General features: G+C 40.3%; 1 protein-coding gene across 1 annotated transcript in view; it reads left to right on the top strand.

Moving 5' to 3' along the window:
• The window catches only part of CDH18 (cadherin 18), a 1,129,863-nt gene that overhangs the window by 527,340 nt on the left and 576,558 nt on the right, over positions 1 to 25,965 (top strand). The window contains exon 4 of the mRNA XM_073569448.1: positions 22,371 to 22,490. Coding sequence (XP_073425549.1) covers positions 22,371 to 22,490 — 120 coding nt within the window. The remainder of the gene's footprint in view (positions 1 to 22,370; positions 22,491 to 25,965) is intronic.

Raw genomic sequence — 25,965 nt, 5'->3', positions numbered from 1 at the left:
TGACCAAGCCTATTTTGACCTTAGTGACCAGGCCATTTTTTTCAATTCTGACCAGTGTCCCTTTATGAGTTAATAACTCTGGAACGGTTCAATAGATCCTAGCGATTCTGAGATTGTTCCTTCGTGACATATTGGGCTTCATGTTAGTGGTAAATTTAGGTCAATAATTTTTGCGTTTATTTGTGAAACAATCAGAAATTTGGTGAACATTTTGAAAATTTCGCAATTTTCAAATTTTGAATTTTTATTCTGTTAAACCAGAGAGTTATATGACACAAAATAGTAACTAAATAACATTTCCCACATGTCTACTTTACATCAGCACAATTTTGGAAACAATTTTTTTTTGTTAGGAAGTTATAAGGGTTAAAAGTTGACCAGTGATTTCTCATTTTTACTACAAAATTAACAAAACCATTTTTTTAGGGACCACCTCACATTTGAAGTCACTTTGAAGGGTCTATATGGCAGAAAATACCAAAAAGTGACACCATTCTAAAAACTGCACCCCTCAAGTTACTCAAAACTACATTCAAGAAGATTATTAACCCTTCAGTTGCTTCACAGGAACTAAAGCAATGTGGAAGGAAAAAATGTACATTTCAATTATTCCAACAAAAAATTTCTTTTAGCATCAATTTTTTCATTTTCACATGGGCAGCAGGATAAAATGGATCATAAAATTTGTTGGGCAACTTCTCCTGAGTACACTGATACCTCATATGTGGTTATAAACCACTGTTTGTGTGCCCGGCAGGGCTCAGAAAGGAAGGAGCGCCATTTGACTTTTTGAATGGAAAATATGCTGGAATATTTAGCGGTTGCCATGTCGTATTTGTAGAGCCCCTGTGTGCCTAAACATTGGAGCTCCCCCACAAGTGACCCCATTTTGGAAACTAGACCACCCAAGGAACTTATCTAGATGCATAGTGATCACTTTGAACCCCCAGGTGCTTCACAAATTGATCCGTAACAAAAAAGTATTTTTTTTCACAAAAATTTTCTTTTTGCCTCAGTTTTTTCATTTTCACATGGGCAACAGGATAAAATGGATCCGAAAGTTTGTTGGGCAATTTCTCTTGAGTACACCGATTCCTCATATGTGGTCATAAACCCCTGTTTGGGCACACGGCAGGGTCCGGAAGGGAAGCAGCGCCATTTGACTTTTTGAATGGAAAATTAGCTCCAATCGTTATCCGACACCATGTCGTGTTTGGAGAGCCCCTGTGTGCCTAAATAGAGAAAACCCCCCACAAGTGACACCATTTTGAAAACTGGGGGGAGCGAAGGGAAGGCAGGGGAGCAGAAGATGACAGCGGTGGCAGATTGGCACTGTCATTCAGTGGCGGGAGGCCGATCGCAGGTGGGTGGAGGTCGGATCGGTGTCTCCAGCCATGCCCGATGCTACTGCAGCATCGGCCATGGCTGGATTGTAATATTTCATCAAATTTCATTGATGAAATATTGCTATCACTCTCATTGGCTGTTTCACTTTTAACAGCCAATCAGAGCGATCATAGCCATGTGGGGGCGAAGCCACACCCCCTGTGGTGAAGTACAAAGCCCTCTGTGTGTGCGGGTCAGGTGACCTTTCAGTGACCCCGGTCACCCGACCTGCAGGAGGTCAATTAATTCATGACGCCACATAGGCATCACTGGTCGTATTGGCATGAATTTTCATGATGCCTATGTGGCATCCTTGGTCGGGAAGGGGTTAAGGGAAGGGCTGAATCTTGTGGTTCTTTGAGAAAGAATCAAACAATAAAAACAAACCCCAGTTTAATAATGGCAACCATAAAATAAGAGCCATGCTTGAAAAATTTTAGTATGTTTTAATTAAAGACCCCATTTTAAAGAATTTGCTACAGAAAAAACCTGGCTTAACCTTTAAGAGGGGTCATACTGTAAGAAATTTGATAGCGCCCAGCAATCAAAAAAAAACCCCACAGATTTTATTTGTGGGTCTTCAAAAGTAATCTCCAGAAATTCATCCCTGGGCATGTATAAATGTGGATCGAGGAATTGTTACACATGTAACATTTTACAACATGGGGCTCGCTCGATCACTTCATATAGTACTGGTCAGACCTTTGAGTTTAAGCAACATCAGTCCTGCGATAGTGACTATGCTACAGTATTTATGCAGTCATGTTCTGCTGTGGCCTCCAATTTATTGGTGGCACTACACAAACAGTCACCGTCAGAGCAAGAATGAATGGACACCATCACAACACAAACATCGTCTTCCTTCAGCTTAGCTTGTCACGTCATATGTTATTAAAGTACAATAAAATATTCAAATAATGTTTACACCAGTAGGAAAAATACTTGTTTGAGTGCTGAATCGCAATCAGTTACTCTTTATTTTTCCTGCTTTTATAACTGTTGTATTTAGATCAACTACCAGTTGGCTGCGACTGTTGTTTTTTTAACCCCTTTCTGACATCGGACAAAATGATCCATCCATGTAACCAGGCACTATTTGACCATGGACGGATCATTACGCCATTGCGATCAGCCACGCTCATGGGGAGTGCATGGCCGATCGCGGCCTTGTGTCACCTGACTTTCACAGCTGACAACCAGCACTAGGTGCCAGAAGCGGTCTCAGACCACTCCCTGTACGTTAACCCTGGAAATACTGTGATCAAACAAGATTGCAGCATTCCGAGAGCTGGCACAGGACTGACAGCTTCTCTGCATTTGGATTGGACACCCTGCAGTGTGCGCCGATTGTTGCCACGATGAGTGGATTTTGTCATGATGACATCCGGGTCACCAGAGTTTGGAAACTTGTTGATCAGGCACTGTGCATGATCAGCAAGTCTCCCTGTGAGTGCAGCACTGACAGTTTCTATGGCATGCAGTTGCTGCTTCATCTGCATGCTATAGAAGCGAATAGTCTGCAAAAAATGATAGTCCGATAGTGGGACAAAGTGTAAAAGTTAGGAAAAAGTAAAAAAAATCATTTTAAATAATTGTGAAAATATAAAAAAAAAATCAAAAATAATAAAAAAAATCAATATATAGTATGTACTGTATAAGGCCTTAATAAATATGGGCTATAACATTTCACAAAACAATCTATAGAGGCTTGCTTTAGAAGAATGTCAAACACTGCTATATACATTGTTTCTTCCTATCTTTGTAAAGCCGCAGACTCTGTGCTGGAGCCTAAAATATGCACAGTTTACCAAATGTTTTAGCTTTTTTTCTGGTATTCCTGTGCAACTCAGATATTGCAAACCCTTTAGAATTTTACAATTTTGCCTCTGCACTAATAAAAATTCTATGAATTTTTCAGTTATATTGAACTAGCTATGAACCCATTCTACGCCCGGGTGGCGGGCATTTTTAACAGTATATGGTCCTGGTGTGCATGGCACCCCTCATTCCTATCCTGGTATGCATGGTACTCTCACCCCCCAATCCTGGTAAGCATGGCACCCTATTCCTCATCCTGGTATGCATAGTCCCCTCATCCCCCCTATCCTGGTATGCATGGTCCCCTCGCCCATCAATCCTGGTGTACATGGTCCCCTCACCCCCCTTTTCGTGGTATGCATGGTCCCCTCAGCCCCTTTAGTGATATACATAGTCCCCTCACCCCCCTATCCTGGTATGCATGGTCCCCTCAACCCCCAATCCTGGTATGAATGGTCCTTTCACCCCTCTATCCTGGTATGCATGGTCCTCTCACCCCCCTATCCTGGTATGCATGGTCCACTCACCCCTCCCTTTCCTGGTATGCATGGTACTCTCACCTCCCTATCCTGGTATGCATGGTCCTCTCACCCCCCAATCCTGGTATGAATGCTACCCCTCACCCCTCTATCCTGGTATGCATGGTCCCCTTGCCCCCCAATCCTGGTATACATGGTCCCCTCACCCCCCCTTTTCATGGTATGCATGGTCCCCTCACCCCTGTTTCATGGTATGCATGGTTCCCTCACCCCTTTTGTGGTATGTGTGGTCCCCTCACCCCCCTTTCGTGGTATGCATGGTCTCCTCACCCCCCTTTCATGGTATGCATGGTTCCCTCACCCCCCAATCCTGGTATGCATGGTCCCTTCACCCTCCTTTCGTGGTATGCATGGTCCCCTCACCCCCTTTCATGGTATGCATGGTCCCCTCACCCCCTTTTCGTGGTATGCATGGTCCCCTCACCCCCCTTTCGTGTTATGCATGGTCCCCTCACCCCCCTTTCCTGGTATGCATGGTCCCCTCATCCCCCTATCCTAGTATGCATGGTCCCCTCACCACCCAATCCTGGTATGCATGGTCCCCTCACCCTCCTTTCGTGGTATGTGTGGTCCCCTCACCCTCCTTTCGTGGTATGCATGGTCCCCTCACCCCCCTTTCGTGGTATGCATGGTCCCCTCACCCCCCTTTCGTGTTATGCATGGTCCCCTCACCCCCCTTTCCTGGTATGCATGGTCCCCTCATCCCCCTATCCTAGTATGCATGGTCCCCTCACCACCCAATCCTGGTATGCATGGTCCCCTCACCCTCCTTTCATGGTATGTGTGGTCCCCTCACCCTCCTTTCGTGGTATGCATGGTCCCCTCACCCCCTATCCTGGTATGTATGGTCCCCTCACCACCCAATCCTGGTATGCATGGTCCCCTCACCCTCCTTTTGTGGTATGCGTGGTCCCCTCAGCCTCCTTTCATGGTATGCATGGCCCCCTCACCCCCTATCCTGGTATGCATTGTCCCCTCACCCCCCTTATCCTGATATGTATGGTCCCCCTCACCCCTATTAAACTACGCACATACAAAAAAATAAATGCTCTCCCTTCTTCCCTGTGCTTCAGCACTGCATGTCACGTTCTGCTGGAGGCAGGGGGAGGAGTCTGGTGCCAGAGTACGCGCATGCCCATAGCGCTGTCCGGCACCATATTGCTGAAGACACACTGCAAATGTGTCTTCAGTAAAATGGCGCCGGATCGCGCTATGCGCATGCGCGATTCCGGCCGCACTCCTGCCCCGGTCTCCGGCCGACGCTCCTCCCGGTCAGGTAAGTATGGTGCCGGACATAGCAGAATGTATGCGTTCCGCCATCTTCAACGCCATACACACTCCTCACCGTGCTGCCTCTCTCTTTCTGGAGCCAGACTGCGCAGGTGCGTCGCCCTTGCGCAGTCTATAAAGGCTTCGGACAGAGTGACGCTTAGCCGGTTATATTATAGATACTCAAGATGATGTCTCATCAATGCTTCAGACTTCTGAAAACTATTTCTCCTCTGAGTATATGGCTCTGTAATACATCATAAGATGCTTGCGTCCATAACTTCTACAAGTTTGCATTCGTGTCATTGCCGAGTCTATGATGTACAAAATAGAAATAGAACAAATTGTATACAGTTTAACTCCTTTCCGACATCGGACGTACATTTATGCCAATATTGGACTCTCTCCGTTTCATGTAGGCTCTGGCGGTGAGCACCCATCTTTCCCAGTAAATATCATCTGTTCTGAACAAATGACATGTGCCCGCAATAGCCGCAGGTGGAATCGCGGCTAATAACCCATTAAATACCACTGTTAAATGCTGTCAGTGGCATTTAACAAGCGCTTCTGGCAATCTCACAGGAAATCCACCCTCCGGTGACCCGCGCCAAGTGATCGTAAGTCACTGGTTCATTGGCATGACAGCCAGAGGTCTCCTGGAAACCTCTATGGTTGCCGTCTTGCTGTGAGCGCCACCCGGTGGACAGCGCTCATAGCAAGTGAGTAATTCTGCTATATAGAGCTAATCTGATCATCGCTTATATGTAGCAGAGCCGATCGAGTTGTGGCAGCTTCTAGACTCCCATGGAGACTATTGAAGCATGCCAAAAGTAAAAAAAAGTTTTAAAAAATGTATAATATATATAAAAGTTCAAATCACTCCCCTTACACCCCATTCAAAATTATACAATAAATTAATTCAAACATATACATATTTGGTATCACTGTGTTCCGAATCTATCAATAAAAAAAGGGTTAACCTGATCGCTAAATAGCATAGCGAGGAAAAAAAGGCAAAACGCCAAAACAACTTTTTTGGACGCCACAACATTGCATTAAATGCAATATCGGGCGATCAAAAGATTGTATATGCACCAAAATGGTATAATTAAAAACGTCAGCTAGGCGCACAAAAAATAAGCCCCCAGCCAACCCGAGATCATGAAAAATGGAGACGCTATGGGTATCAGAAAATGATGCAATTTGTTTTTTATTAACAGAGTTTGAAATTTTTGTTTGCCACTTAGATAAAGAATAACCTGGACATGTTTGGTGTCTATGAACTTGTAATAACCTGGAGAATCATAATGACAGGTTAATATTAGTATTTAGTGAACCTAGTAAAAAAGCCAAAAAAAAAAAAAACAAGTGTGAGATTGCACTTTTTTTTCAATTTCATCGCACCTGGAATTTTTTTTCCCCATTTTCTAGCACACGACTGTCACGTGGACCCGTCCTGTGTGACACGACCCGCAGGCTGGTAACTAAGACAATAAGACACAGCACGTGTAACTGTCCTGTGTAACACGACCCGCGCAGGCAGGTAGCTAAAACAACAAGACACGGGGGAAGGGGAAACAGTTACAACGGTGGGCCCTGCAATAGGGAACGGGGACGTGGAGACCTCCTGCACTCCCCTGAGTCAGTGTCCCTCACACTCCTGACGTTCCCTATACAGGCTCCTCACCTGTCGCCGAGCCAGAACCTGTCGCCCTAGCACACCCTACACCTATCCCTAGCTAGGGAGTTGGGTGGTGCAGGCACTGGCCCCACCACTTTACTAATACACACCAGGGAAAAATACAAACAGGGAAACACCATTTAGCTTTGCTCTGTTGCTATTGCTCCCAGCAACAAAGTCCACCACCAGAATGCAGCTTTCCTCCAGAATAGCTGCTACTTCTCCAAGCTTTACACCAGAGCTCCCCTGAGCTGCTCTCTGTAGTTCCTTACTTCACCAAGGATAGTTGGACATGAGCAATATCACCAACACCTGCTCATAGACCATGTGACCCTATATAGGAAAATGGAATGGTCAAATGATCAGGGGCCAAAAGCTGCTATAATCAAAGTGACCACCGGGGGCAAAAGACAAAGCAAAGAAAACATCAAGTGCAATGACCCTAACGGCCACCGGAGGCAAATTAGAACTGAAACCACCAGCTTAAGGAAAAAAAAAGGTTACTAGTGCTTTTATCTGTCATAATCCTGCATGGATCATGACAACATGGTAAAATCAATGGTATCATTCAAAAGAACAACTTGCACTGCAAAAAACAAGCCCTCAAATGGCTATATTAATGGAAAAATAAAAAAATATGGCTCTGGAAACAAGGTGAGGGAAAAATGAAAATGCAAAAACAAAAATGCTCCTAGTCATTTAGGGGTTAAGCAAGTACATGTCAAATGTTCTCCTACTCTCCTCCTCAACTCTCTGATGGTTTTGCCAACATAAAACATTTCACATGTGCAGCTGGCCCTATAAATGATGCCTTCACTTTTGCAGTTAATAAAAGACCTAATTTCAATTTTTTTGGATTTGTCTGTTCAGAAGAAAAATTTGCCTCAATATTTTTACATGCTATGCGACCGCTACATTTGCAGCAGCCAGTGGTTTTAGAAGTTAGCCAAGATGTCTGCACTGGTTTGGAAAAAATGCCTTTTCACTTGTCTGTCTTTCAGTAATATGCCTCTTTGGAATGTAATTTGAGGAAACATTGGTAATAAATCACCAATATCATGATCCATTTTCAATATTGGCCAATGCTTGGCTAGAATCTGTCTCAAATCATTAGCACCATTATTGAAAGTAGCGATGAAGCGGAGGCCTAAATATTCGTCATTTTTAACAGGAGATGGAATCAACAATTCTGCTCTCTCCTTTTTTTAATATTATAGGCCTCCTTCAAGACACCATCAGGATATCCTCTTTCACGAAATCTGCTATGCAGATCACTTGCTTGACGTTTAAAATTATTAATGTCAGAGCAATTTCTGCATATTCCGGTATCCTGCCCTTTTGGTATCCCCTTCTTCTGTGCAAAGGGATGGCCACTTTACCATCTCTGAAGGGAGTTAGTGGTAGTGGATTCCCTATAAGTACTGATGCCCAAAGATCCATCTGCCATCAAGAAAAGGAAGTCTCAATAGATTCCATTCAAAAGTGAAGCTCAGGCCTATGTCATTCAAATTTAATCTGGTAACGAATTCAGCAAACAAGTCACCCGTGCCTCTCCAGATGATAACCACGTCATCAATAAATCTTAGCGATAAAAGAACGTTTTCACTTCCATCAGTACCAGATTATGCAAAGACTATAGTTTCCTCACATCAACCCAGGAACAAATTTGCATAAGATGGAGCGCACGGACTCCCCTTCACAGTACCCCTTAGTTGGTGGAAGTACTTCCCGTCAAAGATGAAGAAATTGTGTGTCAATAGATATTTCAAACCTTCAAGCATGAATTCATTATGATTTTTCAAATGCAGCCCTCTACTCCTCAGGTAGTAACCTACTGCTTCAAATCCTTTCTCATGATGAATTGAGGAATAGAGGGCTTCAACATCAATACTTGAATGGTGTCAGGTTCCAATATCACTCCCTCGATTTTACTCGACAAATCTGTGGTGTCACGTGAATAAGAACTCAAAGCAATGACAAATGGATTTAAAATTAGTGTTGAGCATTCCGATACTGCAAATATCGGGTATATTTTTTCAATATCGGATACCGGAATCAGAAGTCCCCATAATGCAATGAGCCACTGTTGTGACTGTGATAGGCTGCTGAAATGATGTCATCATGATGCGCGGTCTGTGCGCATCATGATGCGCGGTCTGTGCCGACAGCCGGGGGTCTGTACGGGCCTGTGCCGGCTGCCGGGGGTCTGTACAGGCCTGCCGGGGGCCTGTGCCGGCTGCCGGGGTCTGTACAGGCCTGCCGGGGGCCTGTTCCAGCTGCCGGGGGTCTGTGCCGGCTGCCGGGGGTCTGTACGGTCCTGCCGGGTGCCTGTGCCGGCTGCCGGGGGTCTGTGCGGGCCTGCCGGGGGTCTTGTGTGTGTGCAGGCATCGTCCGATAGGACTACAAGTCCCATCGGGTGATGCCTGCTACAATGACAGTGATTGACACATTAGCCAATGATTGGACAGTAGTAGTCCCATCATCCGGCTAATGTGTTGAATGTAAAAAAATATATATATACATACTACATACATACAACATTCATACATACTATATACTACATACATACTTCATATATACTACATTCATACAACATACATACTACATACATACTACATTCATACAACATACATACTACATACTGTACATACAACATTCATACAACATACTACATATATACTACATTCATACAACATACATACTACATTCATACTGCATACTGCATACTACATACATACAACATGCTACAGACATACAACATACATACTACATACAATACATTCATACATACATACTACATATATACTACATTCATACAACATACATACATAGTACATACTACATACACACAACATGCTACAGACATACAACATACATACATTCATACAATACATACATATAGACATGCAATACATATAACATAGAGTACATACTCACCAATACTTGTCACTTTGATCCCCGAAGCCAGTGTCATCTGTGGAAAAATATGAAAATAACAAAAGCTGGCAAAAGCTGTGTGGGAACTTTCTCACAGCAATGCCAAAAGTGAGACTAGGGACTATTTTTTTTACAGTGGCAGAGGAATACAGTGCGGACGGATACCTACCTCCCGTCATGGTATTCCTGGAGCCCCGTAGAGAGCGGTCGCATCAGCTGATGCTGCTGTTCTCCACGGGAAATCGGCGTGTGACACTCATGGATTTCTGCAGATCAGGGAGTATATAGGTTGTTTGTTATTTTCATATTTTTCCACAGATGACACTGGCTTCGGGGATCAAAGTGACAAGTATTGGTGAGTATGTACTCTATGTTATATGTACTGTATGTCTATATGTATGTATTGTATGAATGTATTGTATGTAGTATGTATGTAGTATGTATGTTGTATGTCTGTAGCATGTTGTATGTATGTAGTAAGTATGTAGTATGTATGTTGAATGAATGTAGTATATATGTAGTATGTATGCAGTATGTATGTATGTTGTATTAATGTAGTATATATGAAGTACGTATGTAGTATGTATGTATGTTGTATGAATGTAGTATGTATGTAGTATGTATGTATGCTGTATGAATGTAGTATATATGTAGCATGTATGTATGTATGTTGTATGAATGTAGTATATATGTAGTATATATGAAGTATGTATGTAGTATATATGTATGTTGTATGAATGTTGTAAATATGTAGTATGTATGAATGTTGTATATATGTAGTATGTATGTAGTATGTATGTAGTATGTATGTAGTATGTATGAATGTTGTATATATGTAGTATGTATGTATGTAGTATGTATGGTTTTTTTTTACATTCAACACATTAGCCGGATGATGGGACTACTATTGTCCCATCATTGACACATTAGCCAATCACTGTCATTGTAGCAGGCATCGCCCGATGGGACTTGTAGTCCCATCGGACGATGCCTGCACACACACAAGACCCCGAGCAGGCCCGTACAGACCCCCGGCAGCCGGCACAAGCCCCCGGCAGGCCCGTACAGACATTCGGCAGGGCAGCCGGCACAAGCCCCCGGCAGGCCCGTACAGACCCCCGGTAGCCGGCACAAGCCCCCGGCAGGCCCGTACAGACCCCCGGCAGCCGGCACAAGCCCCCGGCAGGCCTGTACAGACCCCCGGCAGGCCCGCACAGACCCCACCCGCACACACAGACATGCACAGTGTCCGCCCACGCACCGCCCACACTCTTCCCCCCTCCTGAACTGGATGTGCAAGTAAATAAAGGGTTTTTTTAATTCCGATATTTTTGTCCCATTGACTTGAATGGGACTTCCGGTATCGGAATTGGCGATACCCGATCCAATCCGATATTTCTCAATGTCGGATGCTATCGCTCAACACTATTTAAAATCCTTTCCAAATAGACACCTAAATTTCTTGTCAAGCTCCCCACACCGGACCCAATAGGTCTACCTTTCAGTGGGGTGGGGCCTTTGTTGACTTTAGGAAGACAATAGAATGTAGCCAACATAGGATGTTTAGATATGATGAATTCAAATTTATTCTTGTCAATGACCACCAGTGAAAGACCATGCATTACAATGTCATTTAATTCCTTCCCAAAAACATATGTGGGATCTGATGGAAGCATGTAAAATCTGCAGACACATTTGCCTATAGTCAGAAGTATCCATGACCACAACATTACTGCCTTTATCAGAGGCCTTGAAGGTAATGTTGTGGTCCTTCTTCAAACGGCACAATACAGTCATTTCATGTCGTGTAAGATAGTAACTAACACCAGAGGATGTTTTTCCCAATTTTTCAATATCTTTTGAAACTAGATATAAAAAAAATGTGAATAGATGTTAAATCAACTTGGGGAGGAGACATCCTTTTAATTTTGCATTTTAAATCTGTAAATGGGCCTTTACCTCTGGTGTTAGGATCTACCCCAGATAAATTATACAAAATCCTGATATCTTCCAATAAAGAATCTGAAACACCCAGATTCATGCTTATTTTTTTGCCTTCTTGAACATGGAATTTCTTCCATTTCAATTTACAGACAAACAAATGGAGATTCTTAATTCCTTTAAATGTGTCAAAGTCACTGGAGTGCACGAATGACAAACCCTTGCTTAACACAGACATTTCATCAGTGGTTAGAGATCTGGTTGATAAATTCAAGATCTGAGATTTTCCACTTGGTGTTGTGTACCTGTTACATTCAATCTGCTTCCTAAGGGGTAACTTTGTTCTAAAAAAGAGGATGCAGCAGGGAAATTAGGTCTACGATCAGTACATCTTCTCTGAACTCCCCACGTCCTCTCTGTCTCCCCATTTGCGCTTTTTGATGTCCCTCTATATCTGATGCCTCTATATCAGTAGAGGTATATTCACCTTCAACGGTCCTAGAGTCTCTGTTGTGAAAGAGATAGGCCTTATTATCCTTAAAATCCTGTAAATCACGAATAAACTGTTTGTGCTTCTTCTCCTTAAGGTCAATTTGGAAGCGTTCCAAATTATTTTGTAAATTCATTTCTTTTGCAGCAAACTCAGGACTCTTGTACCTCAACCCTGGTGCCAGAGAAATTCTCAATTGTCATGGCACTATACCTGCTTTAATATAACTTTCAAGGCCCTGCTCCTCCCAATTTGATTCTTGTAGACCTTGGTTAGTTCTCTAAAAGCAGACTTGAATGACGTGGTATATTTCTTTTGTTGAAAATCACGGTGTGAAAAAATATCCTCAACGTCAGTCAGCCAATGATTGGTATCTGTCCCAGTGTTAAAGAAGCCAGCCATCCTCAAAAAATCATACATTTCCCACAAGAAGCAAGCAAAATTTGTATATATATATATGGATCCCAGAATATCATAGATAACCAGCAAAAAATAGGGAACTTCAAAACGTAAAACTTAACATTTCATTTATAAGTTTAAAATAGTGCAACATAACTATTAAAAATCAAATCCCCACACATAAATAAAATGATTAGTTTAGACAGGGAAATGATTATGAATAAAAAGACTACCAGTGACCCTGGCAAAAATTATTGCAATAGAAATGCAGATCAGACTTAAAATAGATAAATCAGTACCACTGATGATCTTATTGTGGATGTCTATACATATAGGGGGTGTGCATTTGATAATTAGAACAATCTCACCCATCTGGTAAGAGGTCCTACTTCCAGAGAGCCAAAAAGACCCTCCTATAAATCATTGGAAAAGAATCCATAAAGGCATTGCTGCGCCATTCCTAGATGTGATCGTATTGAATTGACGTACTCAACCATCTCTGGTGCACTCCACCAGTTTCTCATAAGGAGAATTCCACCAAACATGCCTCTTTATATACTTAATGGAAAAAACGCTCCTATTCCAATATCCTGTTTATGCACACCAATCAGGTGATGCTACAGACAAGGAGCCAATACACATATAATAAAGACCTCAAAAACTCTCACCTTATTGATGCACAAAGTGTGTTACAATCCGCATGAATCACCCCACCATCTTGGAACGCACGCCACTCATGTGTAAAAAAAAAAGTGTCTCTATAGAAACCATACACCACACTCACACTAGCCGGACATCCGGTCTTTGGAACACACGACCTCTATAATTGTGCTCGTCCACAATTATCCAATTAAATTGGGCGACAGGCAAATGTTCAAATGATTATTCTCCTCAGAGCGCATGCTTAAGCCGCGTAAGAACACATAACCTGTCAAATATATGCCTGCAGTACAGTGTTTTCAAAAAAACTTTCACTATTGAGAGCCTCAAATCATTCATTATTAAGGGCATACTAAGTATACTTTTTTGCACTTAAATATTAACTAACAGTTCCATATATACATATCTATAAAGAGGAATAATAGTAATGTACACTCGCGCTTAGATTCAATCAAAACAAAACATTGCTGAGAATTTTATCAAAAAGTGTACCTTATATTGGTTTATTGAAGGATATTCGATACTGGATGAAGATGAATACGACTTTTGGAAAAAACCTGTTGTAACCAACTAAAATTCAGAATTGAAAAGAGGGAGGTTATTTTAGGGCTATATATAGGTGCACTCAATAAACAATGATAGAACCAAAAAAAAAAAAAAAAAAAATATATATATATATATATATATATATACACACACACACACATATATAAAATGTACTTTACTTTTAACATACGATGGTATTAATTATCAATAATTCACCATATGAATTACGAAGACCTTACGAAGACTGGAAAGCAGGTATTTGGAAGTCGCCTTGCTACACTTGTAAGGAGAGCTTTAAACTAGAACAACATGGGAAGGGAAGCAAAAGACCAGAAAAAGCCATACACCTGACAAATGCTACTGAGAACTCTGCTATTAGAAGTGGAAAGGAAGAACAAAGACGAAAGAATCTAATTAAAAAAAATATTGGAGAAAGAGAAACCAATCACAAACTAAAATGTTTCTATACTAATGCACAAAGCATGGGCAACAAACAAGGAGAATTGGAACTACTAACACAGGAAAAGAAATATGATGTCATTGGAATCACTGAAACTTGGTGGGACAATACACATGATTGGAATACAAGACTAGAAGGATACAACTTATTTGCAAGAAACAGACTTGATAAACGAGGAGGGGGTGTCACATTGTATGTTAGAAACGCGTATATCTCCACAGAGATTGAAGCTTCAGAGACTGGGAGTTCTGTGGAAACTGTTTGGGTAAGAATACAAGGACAGAACAATGGAAAGGACACCATTGTAGGCATTTACTACAGGCCGCCTGTGCAAGCTGAAGATATGGATGAACTCTTTATGCATCAAATGGCCAAGTTCTCCAAAAAATATGACATAGTTGTCATGGGAGATTTCAACTATCCAGACATTTGTTGGGAATCTCTCTCAGGCAAAACTAACAGGTCAAGGAAATTCTTATCCTCTCTTGCTGACAACTTTATCTTCCAAAAGGTAAAGGAGAAAACAAGGGGAACTGCTACCTTGGATCTAATCCTTATAAACAGGGAGGAAATGGTTGAGGAGGTAAAAGTGGCTGGGACCCTAGGAGGTAGCGACCATGCTATTTTAGAATTTTGGATAACTAGAGGCGGAAGACCTGTGAAGACTCAGACGTCAAGGTTAGATTTCAGAAAGGCAGATTTTAAGGGATTCAGAAAGAGAATTGGAGGGATCCAATGGCTGGATATCCTTAAAGACAAAAATGTCCAGGAAGGATGGGAAATCTTGAAAAATGAAATTCTCAAAGCACAGTTGTTAACAATTCCGAAAAGAGGGAAGAATAGGAAGCATTTAAGGAAACCAGGATGGATGAACACAGAACTTAAGCACATGCTAAAAAGGAAGCAAAAAATGTTTATAAAATGGAAAGATGGAGGCATATCTAAAGAAGAATATAATGCTGTCTGCAGAACCTGCAAGGCACAAATCAGATTAGCTAAAGCTGAAAATGAATTGAGGCTTGCAAGAGATGTCAAAAGCAATAATAAAGGATTTTGGGGATATGTCAAAAGTAAAAGAAAAGTCAAAGATGCTATAGGATTTTTACAGGATGAAAATGATGAAATGGTAAGACAGGATGTTGAGAAGGCTGAACTTTTAAATTCCTATTTTGCATCTGTTTTCTCTCAGAAAGGAAATGTAACATCAACTGTTCTTCACTGTCCTATTAAGGGAATAGAAGAATCCAGGATATCTATAAACAGAAAGATAGTGAGGAAACACTTAGCTAACCTAAATGTATTCAAGTCTCCAGGTCCAGATGAATTACACCCCAGAGTACTGAAGGAGATAGCAGAAGAAATTTTTGAACCCCTCTCCATAATCTTTGAAAATTCTTGGAGAACAGGAGAAGTGCCAGAAGACTGGAGAAGAGCAAATGTTGTTCCTATCTTCAAAAAGGGGAAGAAGGTGGACCCAGGCAACTATAGGCCGGTGAGTCTGACTTCTATACCAGGAAAGATCTTTGAACAAATTATTAAACAACATGTATGTCAATACCTGGATAAGAATGAAGTGATTAAACAGAGTCAGCATGGGTTTGTAACTAATAAGTCATGTCAGACTAATTTAATTTCCTTCTATGATGGTATTACTGATTGGGTGGATCAAGGAAATGCTGTAGATATAGTATATCTTGACTTCAGCAAAGCATTTGACAAAGTCTCTCATACAATCCTTATTGAAAAAATGACTAAGTATGGAATGGACAAGGCAACTGTTAGGTGGATTCATAACTGGCTTAGTGATCGGACCCAAAGAGTGGTCGTAAATGGCTGCACATCCAGTTGGAAGAATGTCTCAAGTGGGGTACCACAGGGCTCTGTCCTGGGCCCTGTATTGTTCAACATCTTTATCAACGATTTAGATGAAGGAATTGAGGGTAAACTGATTAAATTTGCTGATAACACAAAGCTAGGAGGGATAGCTAATACTAGAGAAGAGAGAGAGAGGATTCAAAAAGATTTAAATAAACTGGAGAAGTGGGCAGCAACTAACAGAATGGTTTTTAACAGGGAGAAATGCAAAGTAATACATCTGGGCAATAAAAATGAAAAAAGCATATATAGAATGGGAGGAATAGGGCTAAGTGACAGCACATGTGAAAAAGACTTGGGTATACTAATAGATCGCAGACTGAATATGAGTCAACAGTGTGATGCAGCAGCAAAAAAGGCAAATGCAATTCTAGGATGTATTAACAGAAGCATACAGTCTAGATCACGTGAAGTCATTATTTCCCTCTACTCCTCTTTGGTCAGACCTCATCTGGAATATTGTGTCCAATTTTGGGCACCACATTTTAAAAAAGACATCAACAAACTGGAGCAAGTTCAGAAAAGAGCGACCAGAATGGTGACCGGTCTGCAAACCCTGTCTTATGAGGAAAGGTTGCAGGATTTGGGAATGTTTAGTTTGCAAAAGAGAAGACTGAGAGGAGACTTAATAGCTGTCTACAAATATCTAAAGGGCTGTCACATTGTAGAAGGATCAACTTTATTCTCATTTGCACAAGGAAAGACTAGAAGCAATGGGATGAAGCTGAATGGGAGGAGACACAGATTAGATATTAGAAAAAACTTTTTGACAGTTAGAGTGATCAATGAGTGGAACAGGCTGCCACGAGAAGTGGTGAGTTCTCCTTCAATGGAAGTCTTCAAACAGAGGCTGGACAGACATCTAACTGGGATGATTTAGCGAATCCTGCTTTGAGCAGGGGGTTGGACCAGATGGCCCAGGAGGTCCCTTCCAACTCTACGATTCTATGATTCTATGATTCTATGATTCTATGTGCCCGACTTGTTAAAATATTACAGTGAATCCCCAATTTACTATAAATAAATCTTATCGTACTGATGCAATATAAAATAGCAGTTCTAAATATTAATGTCTAGCGCTACAAACTACTAAATATCCAGCGCTACAGACTGCTGACCAAAGTGCCGTAAGTACTAAAACCATGTACTGATAAAGGAAGAGGTGCCTTGTTCAGATCTGCTTATTAAATGAGCGACTGCTCCTGGAGCTATGTCCCGGCCGTAGAACGGCTACCTGGGTGGGCCGCTAAAGCACACAGAGATCTCGATGTGTGCGGTGAATGTTGGCAGGTTCTCTGAGCAACCAGGACCTGCGTGACGTCTTCAGGTCACGTGACCGGCAGAGTTACCGTGATGAACAGCCGAAAAATAAAAAAATATACAATATGCAGAAAGAGCCAATAGTCCTAGTCCCTCCAGGAGCAACCGCTTGTTTAATAAGCAGATCTGAACAAGGCGCCTCTTCCATAAAGGTACCGGACTTTACCTGCCTATATCGCTGTATGGTATTAGTACTCGCAGCACTAACAGCCTTTGCTCACTGATAGGAACAAGGTGCTTTTTCCACAAAGTTTCTGGACTCTATCCGCCTTTATCAGTACATGGTTTTAGTACTTACAGCACTTTGGTCAGCAGTCTGTAGCGCTGGATATTTAGTAGTTTGTAGCGCTAGACATTAATATTTAGAACTGCTATGTTATATTGCATCACTACGATAAGATTTATTTATAGTAAATTGGGGATTCACTGTAATATTTTAACAAGTCGGGCACATATGGTGAATTATTGATAATTAATACCATCGTATGTTAAAAAGGAAAGTACATTTTATATATATATATATATATATATAAATAATTTTTTTTTTGTTCTATCATTGTTTATTGAGTGCACCTATATATATAGCCTTAAAATAACCTCCCTCTTTTCAATTCTGAATTTTAGTTGGTTACAACAGGTTTTTTCCAAAAGTTGTATTCGTCTTCATCCAGTATCGAATATCCTTCAATAAACCAATATAAGGTACACTTTCTGATAAAATTCTCAGCAATGTTTTGTTTTGATTGAATCTAAGCGTGAGTGTACATTACTATTATTCCTCATTTTTGTTTTTTTCACCCCATTGTGGTAAGGGGTGTTTTGATACTTGCAGCTGATTTAACATATATATGTCTGCGCCGCTAATTTAATCATATTCATATCTATAAAGAGAAACATTTTTCCTTTAGGGGATTTTTTAATTAAATAATACAAGCAGAAAGTTATTGGTTAATGATAGGGAGCATATATAAATTGTGTCCCATGAAGATAAATCACATTCCGGATTATCTAAAACACCTTGAAATGATCACAAAAATTTAACATTCACCGAACACCGTTACTTAGCGTGATAAAAAAAAAGAGAGCTTGGGCTGGCCACCAACTAACCACATGAATAGAGATCAGAGGACTTATCTTGGAGGTTTTGAAATTATTTATATATTATTTTGTAATAGGGAAGAGGGAGGCGGGCATAGGGTATATAAGCCGCCTTTACTGGTATTGTGATTGTCCTGTAAGTGCCGGTGTCCTATATCCCCTATACTGTCCCCTCTCCTATCAGATGTACAGTGCAAACTTAAAATAATGCTTCTGTCATACTCTCAGCATCTTAATTATTCCTCCAATTGTTGCTGCATCCCCTGTTTAGGTTCTTATGTAGGCTACATTAATCCCTTCAAATTGTCTGCTCTATACCATGTGATGTGATAACTGCAAGACCTTCTGAGCAAGCTCGATTGGTTGCACGTGTGGACTTGTCAGCCTTCTGTAACTGATGCAATCTACTGCTAAGTGTATACTGTGCTCTCAGTGAGAGAAACAAAATAGGAATCTCACTGAGAGCACTTTATATATTTTTTTCTACTGGCTAACGCAATACCAAACCACTTTTTTTGTTTTACTGCTATGTGTAAAATGCTGGCCTGCATTTTTTTTTCTTACAATTTGTAGGAATTGAATTGAAATTTGTGCGAAATTCCCGGGACATGCAAAGTTCATAAAAATCAATTCAATATTCATAAAATTCATCCAATCATTTCTACTTATCGACTTATAATCTGTTTATCGACTTATTCATTTATATACTTTATCTATCATCTATCTATCTTATATCTATCTGTCTATCCATGTATCCATCTATCTGTCTATCCATCCATCCATCTATGTTGGACAGCTCAGTGGCTCAGTGACTTCACAGAGCTGGGTTCCTATCCCACCTATTTTCACACTTCATACCCCACAAATACAACGAGCAACAGCAAGGAGTTTATGTGTTCTCCCTGTCTTTGTATGGGTTTCCTTCAACACTCCAAAAACATATTGATAGGAAATTTAGATTGTGAGCCCCAAAGGGGACAGTGACGATAATGTCTGTAAATTGTTGTGGATATAATGATATCTATTTAACAAATGGGTACTGTTGGGATTTTCCATGCCAACGGCATACACAATTCATCTAGGTTGACATCTGCTTCAAACCTTATGGGATTGTCAAGGGAGTAACCTTTTTTTTTTTACAAAATTCCTATATATTTTTAGACAAGTTAAAATCAATAATACTTTCAGCATGGTTTCCTGATCAACGCTTTTCAGGGTCCCGGTAATCCCAATTTATTGTTCCAGTAATGATGTAGCAATCACATAGACATGTAACCACTGCAGCCAATCAATTGTCTGTTGCAGTTCACTGTTGTGAACAGTGATTGCTTGCATCAGTCTCAGGTCACAGTGACAGAGTTGATAATTCTGCAGCACTAATAGGGACCAGTGGAGGATTGGATAGCACTAGATTGGGAAAGGCTGGGCAAAAGTGAGATTATTATTATTAGTTTTCAGACCAGTCTCAGCATTTTCAAAAATGAAAACTCTCTTTCCTACACAGCACCATTAAACATATATGCTGTGATCAAAAGTTTACATACCCCGGCAGAATTTTTGCTTTCTTGGCCTTTTTTCCGAGAATATGAATGATAACACCAAAAAATTTTTTCTCCACTCATGGTTAGTGGTTGGGTGAAGCCATTTATTGTCAAACTACTGTGTTTTCTCTTATTAAATCATAATGACAACCCAAAACATCCATAATAACCTAATCAAAAGTTCACATACCCTGGTGATTTTGGCCTAATTGCATGCACAGAAGTTGACACAAATGGATTTGAGTGGCTACTAAAGGTGACATCCTCACCTGTGACCTGTTTGCTTGTAATCAGTGTGTGCATAAAAGCTGACTGAGTTTCTAAGATCCAGAAAGACAGTTGCATCTTTAATCCAGCCACTGAAGTTTCTGAATTGTGGGTCATGGGGAAAGCAAAATGATTGTCAATGGATCTATGGGAAAAAGTAGTTGAACTGTATAAAACAGGAAAGGTATACAAAAAGATGTGAAGAGAGGAAAAAAAAAGTGCACCAGCTCCCATAAAATCGTAGATTTTTATTCTTCCATTAAAAGCATTAGACAGATGGCAGATGGAACAAGCATGTTCCCTGAGCTACCTCACATGAGCATGCCATCTGTCTAATGCTTTTAATGGAAGAATAAAAATCTACGATTTTATGGGAGCTGGAGCACTTTTTCTTTTCCTCTCTTCATGTGATCCACGCTGGTCCTGGCGGAGCTCCGTGCACCCGTGGCAGACCGGTGAGCTGGTTACTTTCTTTATTTTTTATATATACAAAAAGATATCCAAAGAAATAATAATGACAGTCATCAGCGTTCAAACTGAGATTAATAAATGGCAATTCAGGGGCTCTGTAAAAACAAAACCACGGTCAGGTAGACCAACAAGAATCTAGTCCATAACATCCAGGAAAATTGTTCGGGATACAAAGAAAACTCACAAATAACATCAGCTGAAATTCTGGACTCTCTGAAAAATAGCAGTGTGGCTGTTTCTAGATTCACAATAAGCAGGCACTTGAAGAAAAATGGGCTGCATGGTCGTGTCACCAGAAGAAAGCCATTACTGTGCAAATGCCACAAAATATCTAATCTACAATATGCAAAACAGCACAGTCAAGCCTTAAAACTTCTGGAACAAGGTAATTTGGAGCGAGGAGACCAAAATTGAATTTTTGGGCCACAACCATAAACGTTACCTTTGTAGAGTGGTCAACAAGGCCTATGATGAAAGGAACACCATTCCTACTCTAAAGCATGGAGGTGGATCACTGATATTTTGGGGATGTGTGAGCTACAAAGGCCACCTCAGTCTCCTGACCTCAATATCATTGAGCCACTCTGGGGAGATCTCAAGTGAGCAGTTCATGCTAGACAGCCCAGGAATGCACAGGAACTGGAGGTTTTTTGCCAAGAAGTGTGGGCAGCTTTACCATCTGAGAAAATAAAGTAACTCATCCACAACTACCACAAACTACTTCAAACTTTTATTGATGTTAGAGGGTTCAAAACACGGTACTAAGAAATGGGGTATGTGAACTTTTGATCAGGATCATTTGGATGTTTTGGATTGTTAATATGATTTAAAAACAGAAAGCACAGTAGTTTGACAATAAATGGTTTCACCCAACCATTAACCATGAGTGGAGAAAAAGTTTTGGTGTTATCATTCATATTCTCTGAAAGAAGGCCAAGAAAGCAAAAATTCTGCTGGGATATGTAAACTTTTGAGCACAACTGTAGTTTTGTTAAAAGAAAATCCTTGTACATGTAGTGGACAAAGGAATCTGTACTCATAATGATTTTGACCACAGAAATAAATTAACTCTAATAATAAAATTTTGTACATTTATGTCATAATTTACACTACTATTTGGCATTAATTACAATGAAATTGTCAGCTGCTAATGGACACCTTCCTTCCTGCTAAGTTCTACCCACGTTCATAAAGTGGCCAGAGCTGGCCATGACAGGAGTAAAAATGGCACAAATTGAAATTTTTTTGCTAAAATACTAGTCATGAAAACATTTTGTGAAATTTCAAACAGTTGTACACCAGATTTCAAATGAAAACTGTTTATTGAATCAAGTATATAGATAAGGGTTGAAATGACATTTCTTCTGAATGGGTTTTTCCAGAGTTCCTTCAGAGTTCCTTTCCAGATGTGTAATTAACCAGTGATTACACTTTTACAGCATATTAGTCACTTGCTACTTTTACTACACTTTACCTTTTTTTTTTTACTTTTATGTTTTTACGGTTTATATTAGAAGTCCTAAGAGTGACTCGTTTGTCTAAATATAGCAACAGGTTTACCATTCAGATAAAAGATTAACATTGCCATTAAATAAATTGTGGCAATTGAAATTACAATACTAGTTCAAATGTGTTTTCACCTCATTTTTATTGACATCTTTTTTGCGTGCAGGTACGTCTGTTATTCAGGTGACAGCTACAGATGGTGATGACCCTACATATGGAAATAGCGCCAGAGTCGTTTACAGCATACTTCAAGGCCAACCATATTTTTCTGTTGATCCCAAAACAGGTAGGAAAGAGCATACATGTTTATTTTGTTGTCTACACAATCCATTAAAATATTGCATCTTCCTCTATTGAACGTACACTGCATGCAAAAAAAGATATATTTTTAACCTTTTAATTCTGTCACTGTAAAAGCTATTCTTCATTTATTCTATTGGTCACTACAATGATGGCAATGTCATATACTGTGTATATAAACATGTATATATCCATACTAGAAGAATACGCATGGTTTCGCTCACAGAAAATTTGTTAAATTGTTGGTTATGGTAGCTAAAGTAAAATTTTCAGTGTCACACTAAAATTGACATTTTCAGAGTGCAACAGTAATTTTTTTTCCACTTTAAATTTTTATTATTTTGCCATTTTACTAATTAGTTGTAACATTGATGTGAACAACAACTTTTTTTAATTTCAACATTTTTATTGATTTTACATATTCAATACATATTATGTAGTATAAACTATTACAACTCTTTTTTGAACTACTTTTTATCAAAAATGAAAATGTATGCACCTTACACAAACATATAAAGCATTTACACCCAATTAACAACATAGTGCAACCCTTCCCCCCTCCCTCCAGTGTAATCTATAAGTACAGAGTGGGCCATTTATATGGATACATCTAAATAAAATGGGAATGGTTGGTGATATCAGCTTTGTTTCACTTTAGTATATGGGAGAGGGAAAACTTTTCAAGATGGGTGGTGACCATGGTGGCCATTTTGAAGTCAGCCATTTTGGATCCAACTTTAAATGGCCCACCCAGGTGTATCCATATGAATGACCCACCCTGTAGTTCACTGACAAAAGAGTAAAATTGGTTTACAGTTATACAACTATCTATTGTAGTGCTTTTTGGCAAACAATGTATCTGGTTTTACCTTCAGGTGCATATATGAAAAGATTTTTGGGGTTACCCACTTTAGAGCAAATGAAACAAAACCATATAGAACAATATCATATAGACAACTGAGAGATCATAAACTTTGTATCTCTGACTCAAAGGGAATCTTGAATGGACACTCCTGAATAGCATATTATACATCAGAAACAAAGGGAGTACACGTCCAATAATATAAAAAATATACAAATTTATTTGCCATATAATTGGTACAAAACAGTACTGACATAACACACATATAGGAAAGATCAGGTAATTAGTGCTGCTACTGCCCTGACAAAACAATATATAAAGTGCTAAGTGCTTTTATAATGATGGGCCAGATGCTTGGGACTCAGTAATTAGAGGGGATCACAGACAGGTGTGCATCCTAAGAATGGACCCCATTACCCAGCGCAATAGTGCTTACCCATCGTAAATCAGGTCAGGACACGTGCAGCGCCACCACCGACACGCGTTTCGCCTCTTTTTCAAGGTGTGGTGATGTGCTGTATGGTGGGCCAAGGTTAAATACCCTGTTTAGAGGTGCTCATCTTGTCGGCGCATGTGTCTGGTCCTATGCCCCCAAAGTTGCATTGCTTCCGGCAACCAACATGGCACTGCGTGTCAGGAAACGTCGCAGTGACGTCACTGGCAAGCAAGTGTCATAATCTCATGCCATTGGCAATGCTCCAGAAGGCACAGATGGCAGATATGCGCACTTCGAGCATTAAACTACAAGGGAAATGAATGAAGGGGAGGAGAAATAGAGAGGATAACAGACAGTACAAATGTGTATTATATTACATCAATTAAAGTGCATATATATTCATCAAAAACTATCTCTTGTATATAAATACCCATCTCAAAAAGTGTATATTGTGATAGAATAATGTTAAAAAGTACATATATACATATGCAGTGCTTATACAGAATCATTGGTGTAGTCCAACATTTATTATCATATAATACATATTTTAAGTGCATAATATATGCAAGACATACAACAATATTAGCTAACCAGTATAAAATACATAATATGTGACCTATTGACACAAGACTTCTTGGCTTCATCCCATCTTGAATTATTTTCCTTGACCATGGACATAATGCCACTGATCCCACCAGATCTTTATCACTCAAACGTCATGGTAGTATAAGATGTTCAATCACGAGATCAACATAGAAATACAAAAATAATAAATTAAAACCAAAGCAACAAAGAATAAGACAACACAAAAATAATTATAAAAATGAACTAAAACTCAAAAGCTCATTGAGACCAGCCGGTGTCATGGTACTGTATCAAGTACCGTAATCCACCGGAATTCCCTTTGAGCTAACACACGCTTGGTGTCACCCCCCCTTATTCCTGCACAAATTCTGTCAATACCCTGAGCCCAAAGGCCATCCGCATTACATTTATGTTTCAGACGGAAATGTATGGGAATTGGCTTAAGATTATTTATATGTTCCACTTTACAGGCAGCCACAATATCCCTTACATGTTCGCGTATGCGAATACGTAATTCGCGAGTGGCAACTCCCACGTATATTAACCCACATGGGCATACTGCTTAGTAAACCACATGTGTGGTGTTCCAGGTAATAAACTCTTTGATTTTATATTCTTTGAGACTATTCGATGAAGTGAAGGATACAGACCTCCTCAGATTTTTACATGCTAGACATCCACCACATGGAAGGAAACCACTTTTCAGTGTTCCAGCTTGAAATAGGTCCAGTTTCTTAGTGATGTAATGACTCTTAACAAGCATCAGGGTACTGCACCTCCATGCAGTCATAAGGGGGCTTTCAGGAAGACATTCATATAAAACAGGATCCATTCTCAAGACACTTTAGAGCAAGCAATGTACAACTGTCCATCTGAAAAACACGGGATCTCCAAATTAATGCTAGCCACTTTAAGTGATTGACCTTGTGCTTTGTTTATAGTCAAAGCAAATACAAGTCAGATTGGGAACTGCAGATGCTTAAAATTGAAGGGCATGTTGCTTGGTAGCAAAGGAAAACATGGAATGAAAACATGTGCTCCCTTAGAGTTTCCCATAAGAATAGTGGCTTCATTAACATTGGACATGAGACTCTGCAGCCCTCACACAGTATTACAATGACCTGAAGGAGCTCACATCTCAGTAATGAAAGCCGCCTCACAGGAAGACTTGTCTAGTTGCCCAGAGCAACCAATCAGAGCTCAGCTTTCACTTTACCTCAGCAGCTTCAGTGATGAAAGCTCCCTGCATAGTAAGCAATAATGACAATCTTACTATGAGGCATTTTTCACCTGACCAATATTGCTGCTCAGTAATGGTCATCTGTGTGTGTAGGGTGCATCCATCTGAGTGTGTTTGCATATGTGTGTGGTCCTTGTGTGTGTGTGTGCGTGCATGTGTGTGGTGTGTGCATATGGTATTTATGGGGTGTTGTGGTGGTATTTGTGGGGTGGCGTTTCTGGTGTGTATATGTAGAGTGGTCTGGTGTTTGTGTGGTGTGTTGCGGCATTTGTGTGGTGTTATGCTTGTGGGTTGGTGCATGTGTGATGTTTGTATGGTGTTTGTGAAATGTTTGTGTT

This window comes from Dendrobates tinctorius, unplaced genomic scaffold, assembly GCF_039654945.1.
Source record: "Dendrobates tinctorius isolate UK_male_01 unplaced genomic scaffold, ASM3965494v1 ptg000025l, whole genome shotgun sequence".
Classification (NCBI taxonomy): domain Eukaryota; kingdom Metazoa; phylum Chordata; class Amphibia; order Anura; family Dendrobatidae; genus Dendrobates; species Dendrobates tinctorius.
The sequence above is the reverse complement of the archived record's forward strand: the minus strand, read 5'-3'. Positions and strand labels throughout refer to the sequence as shown.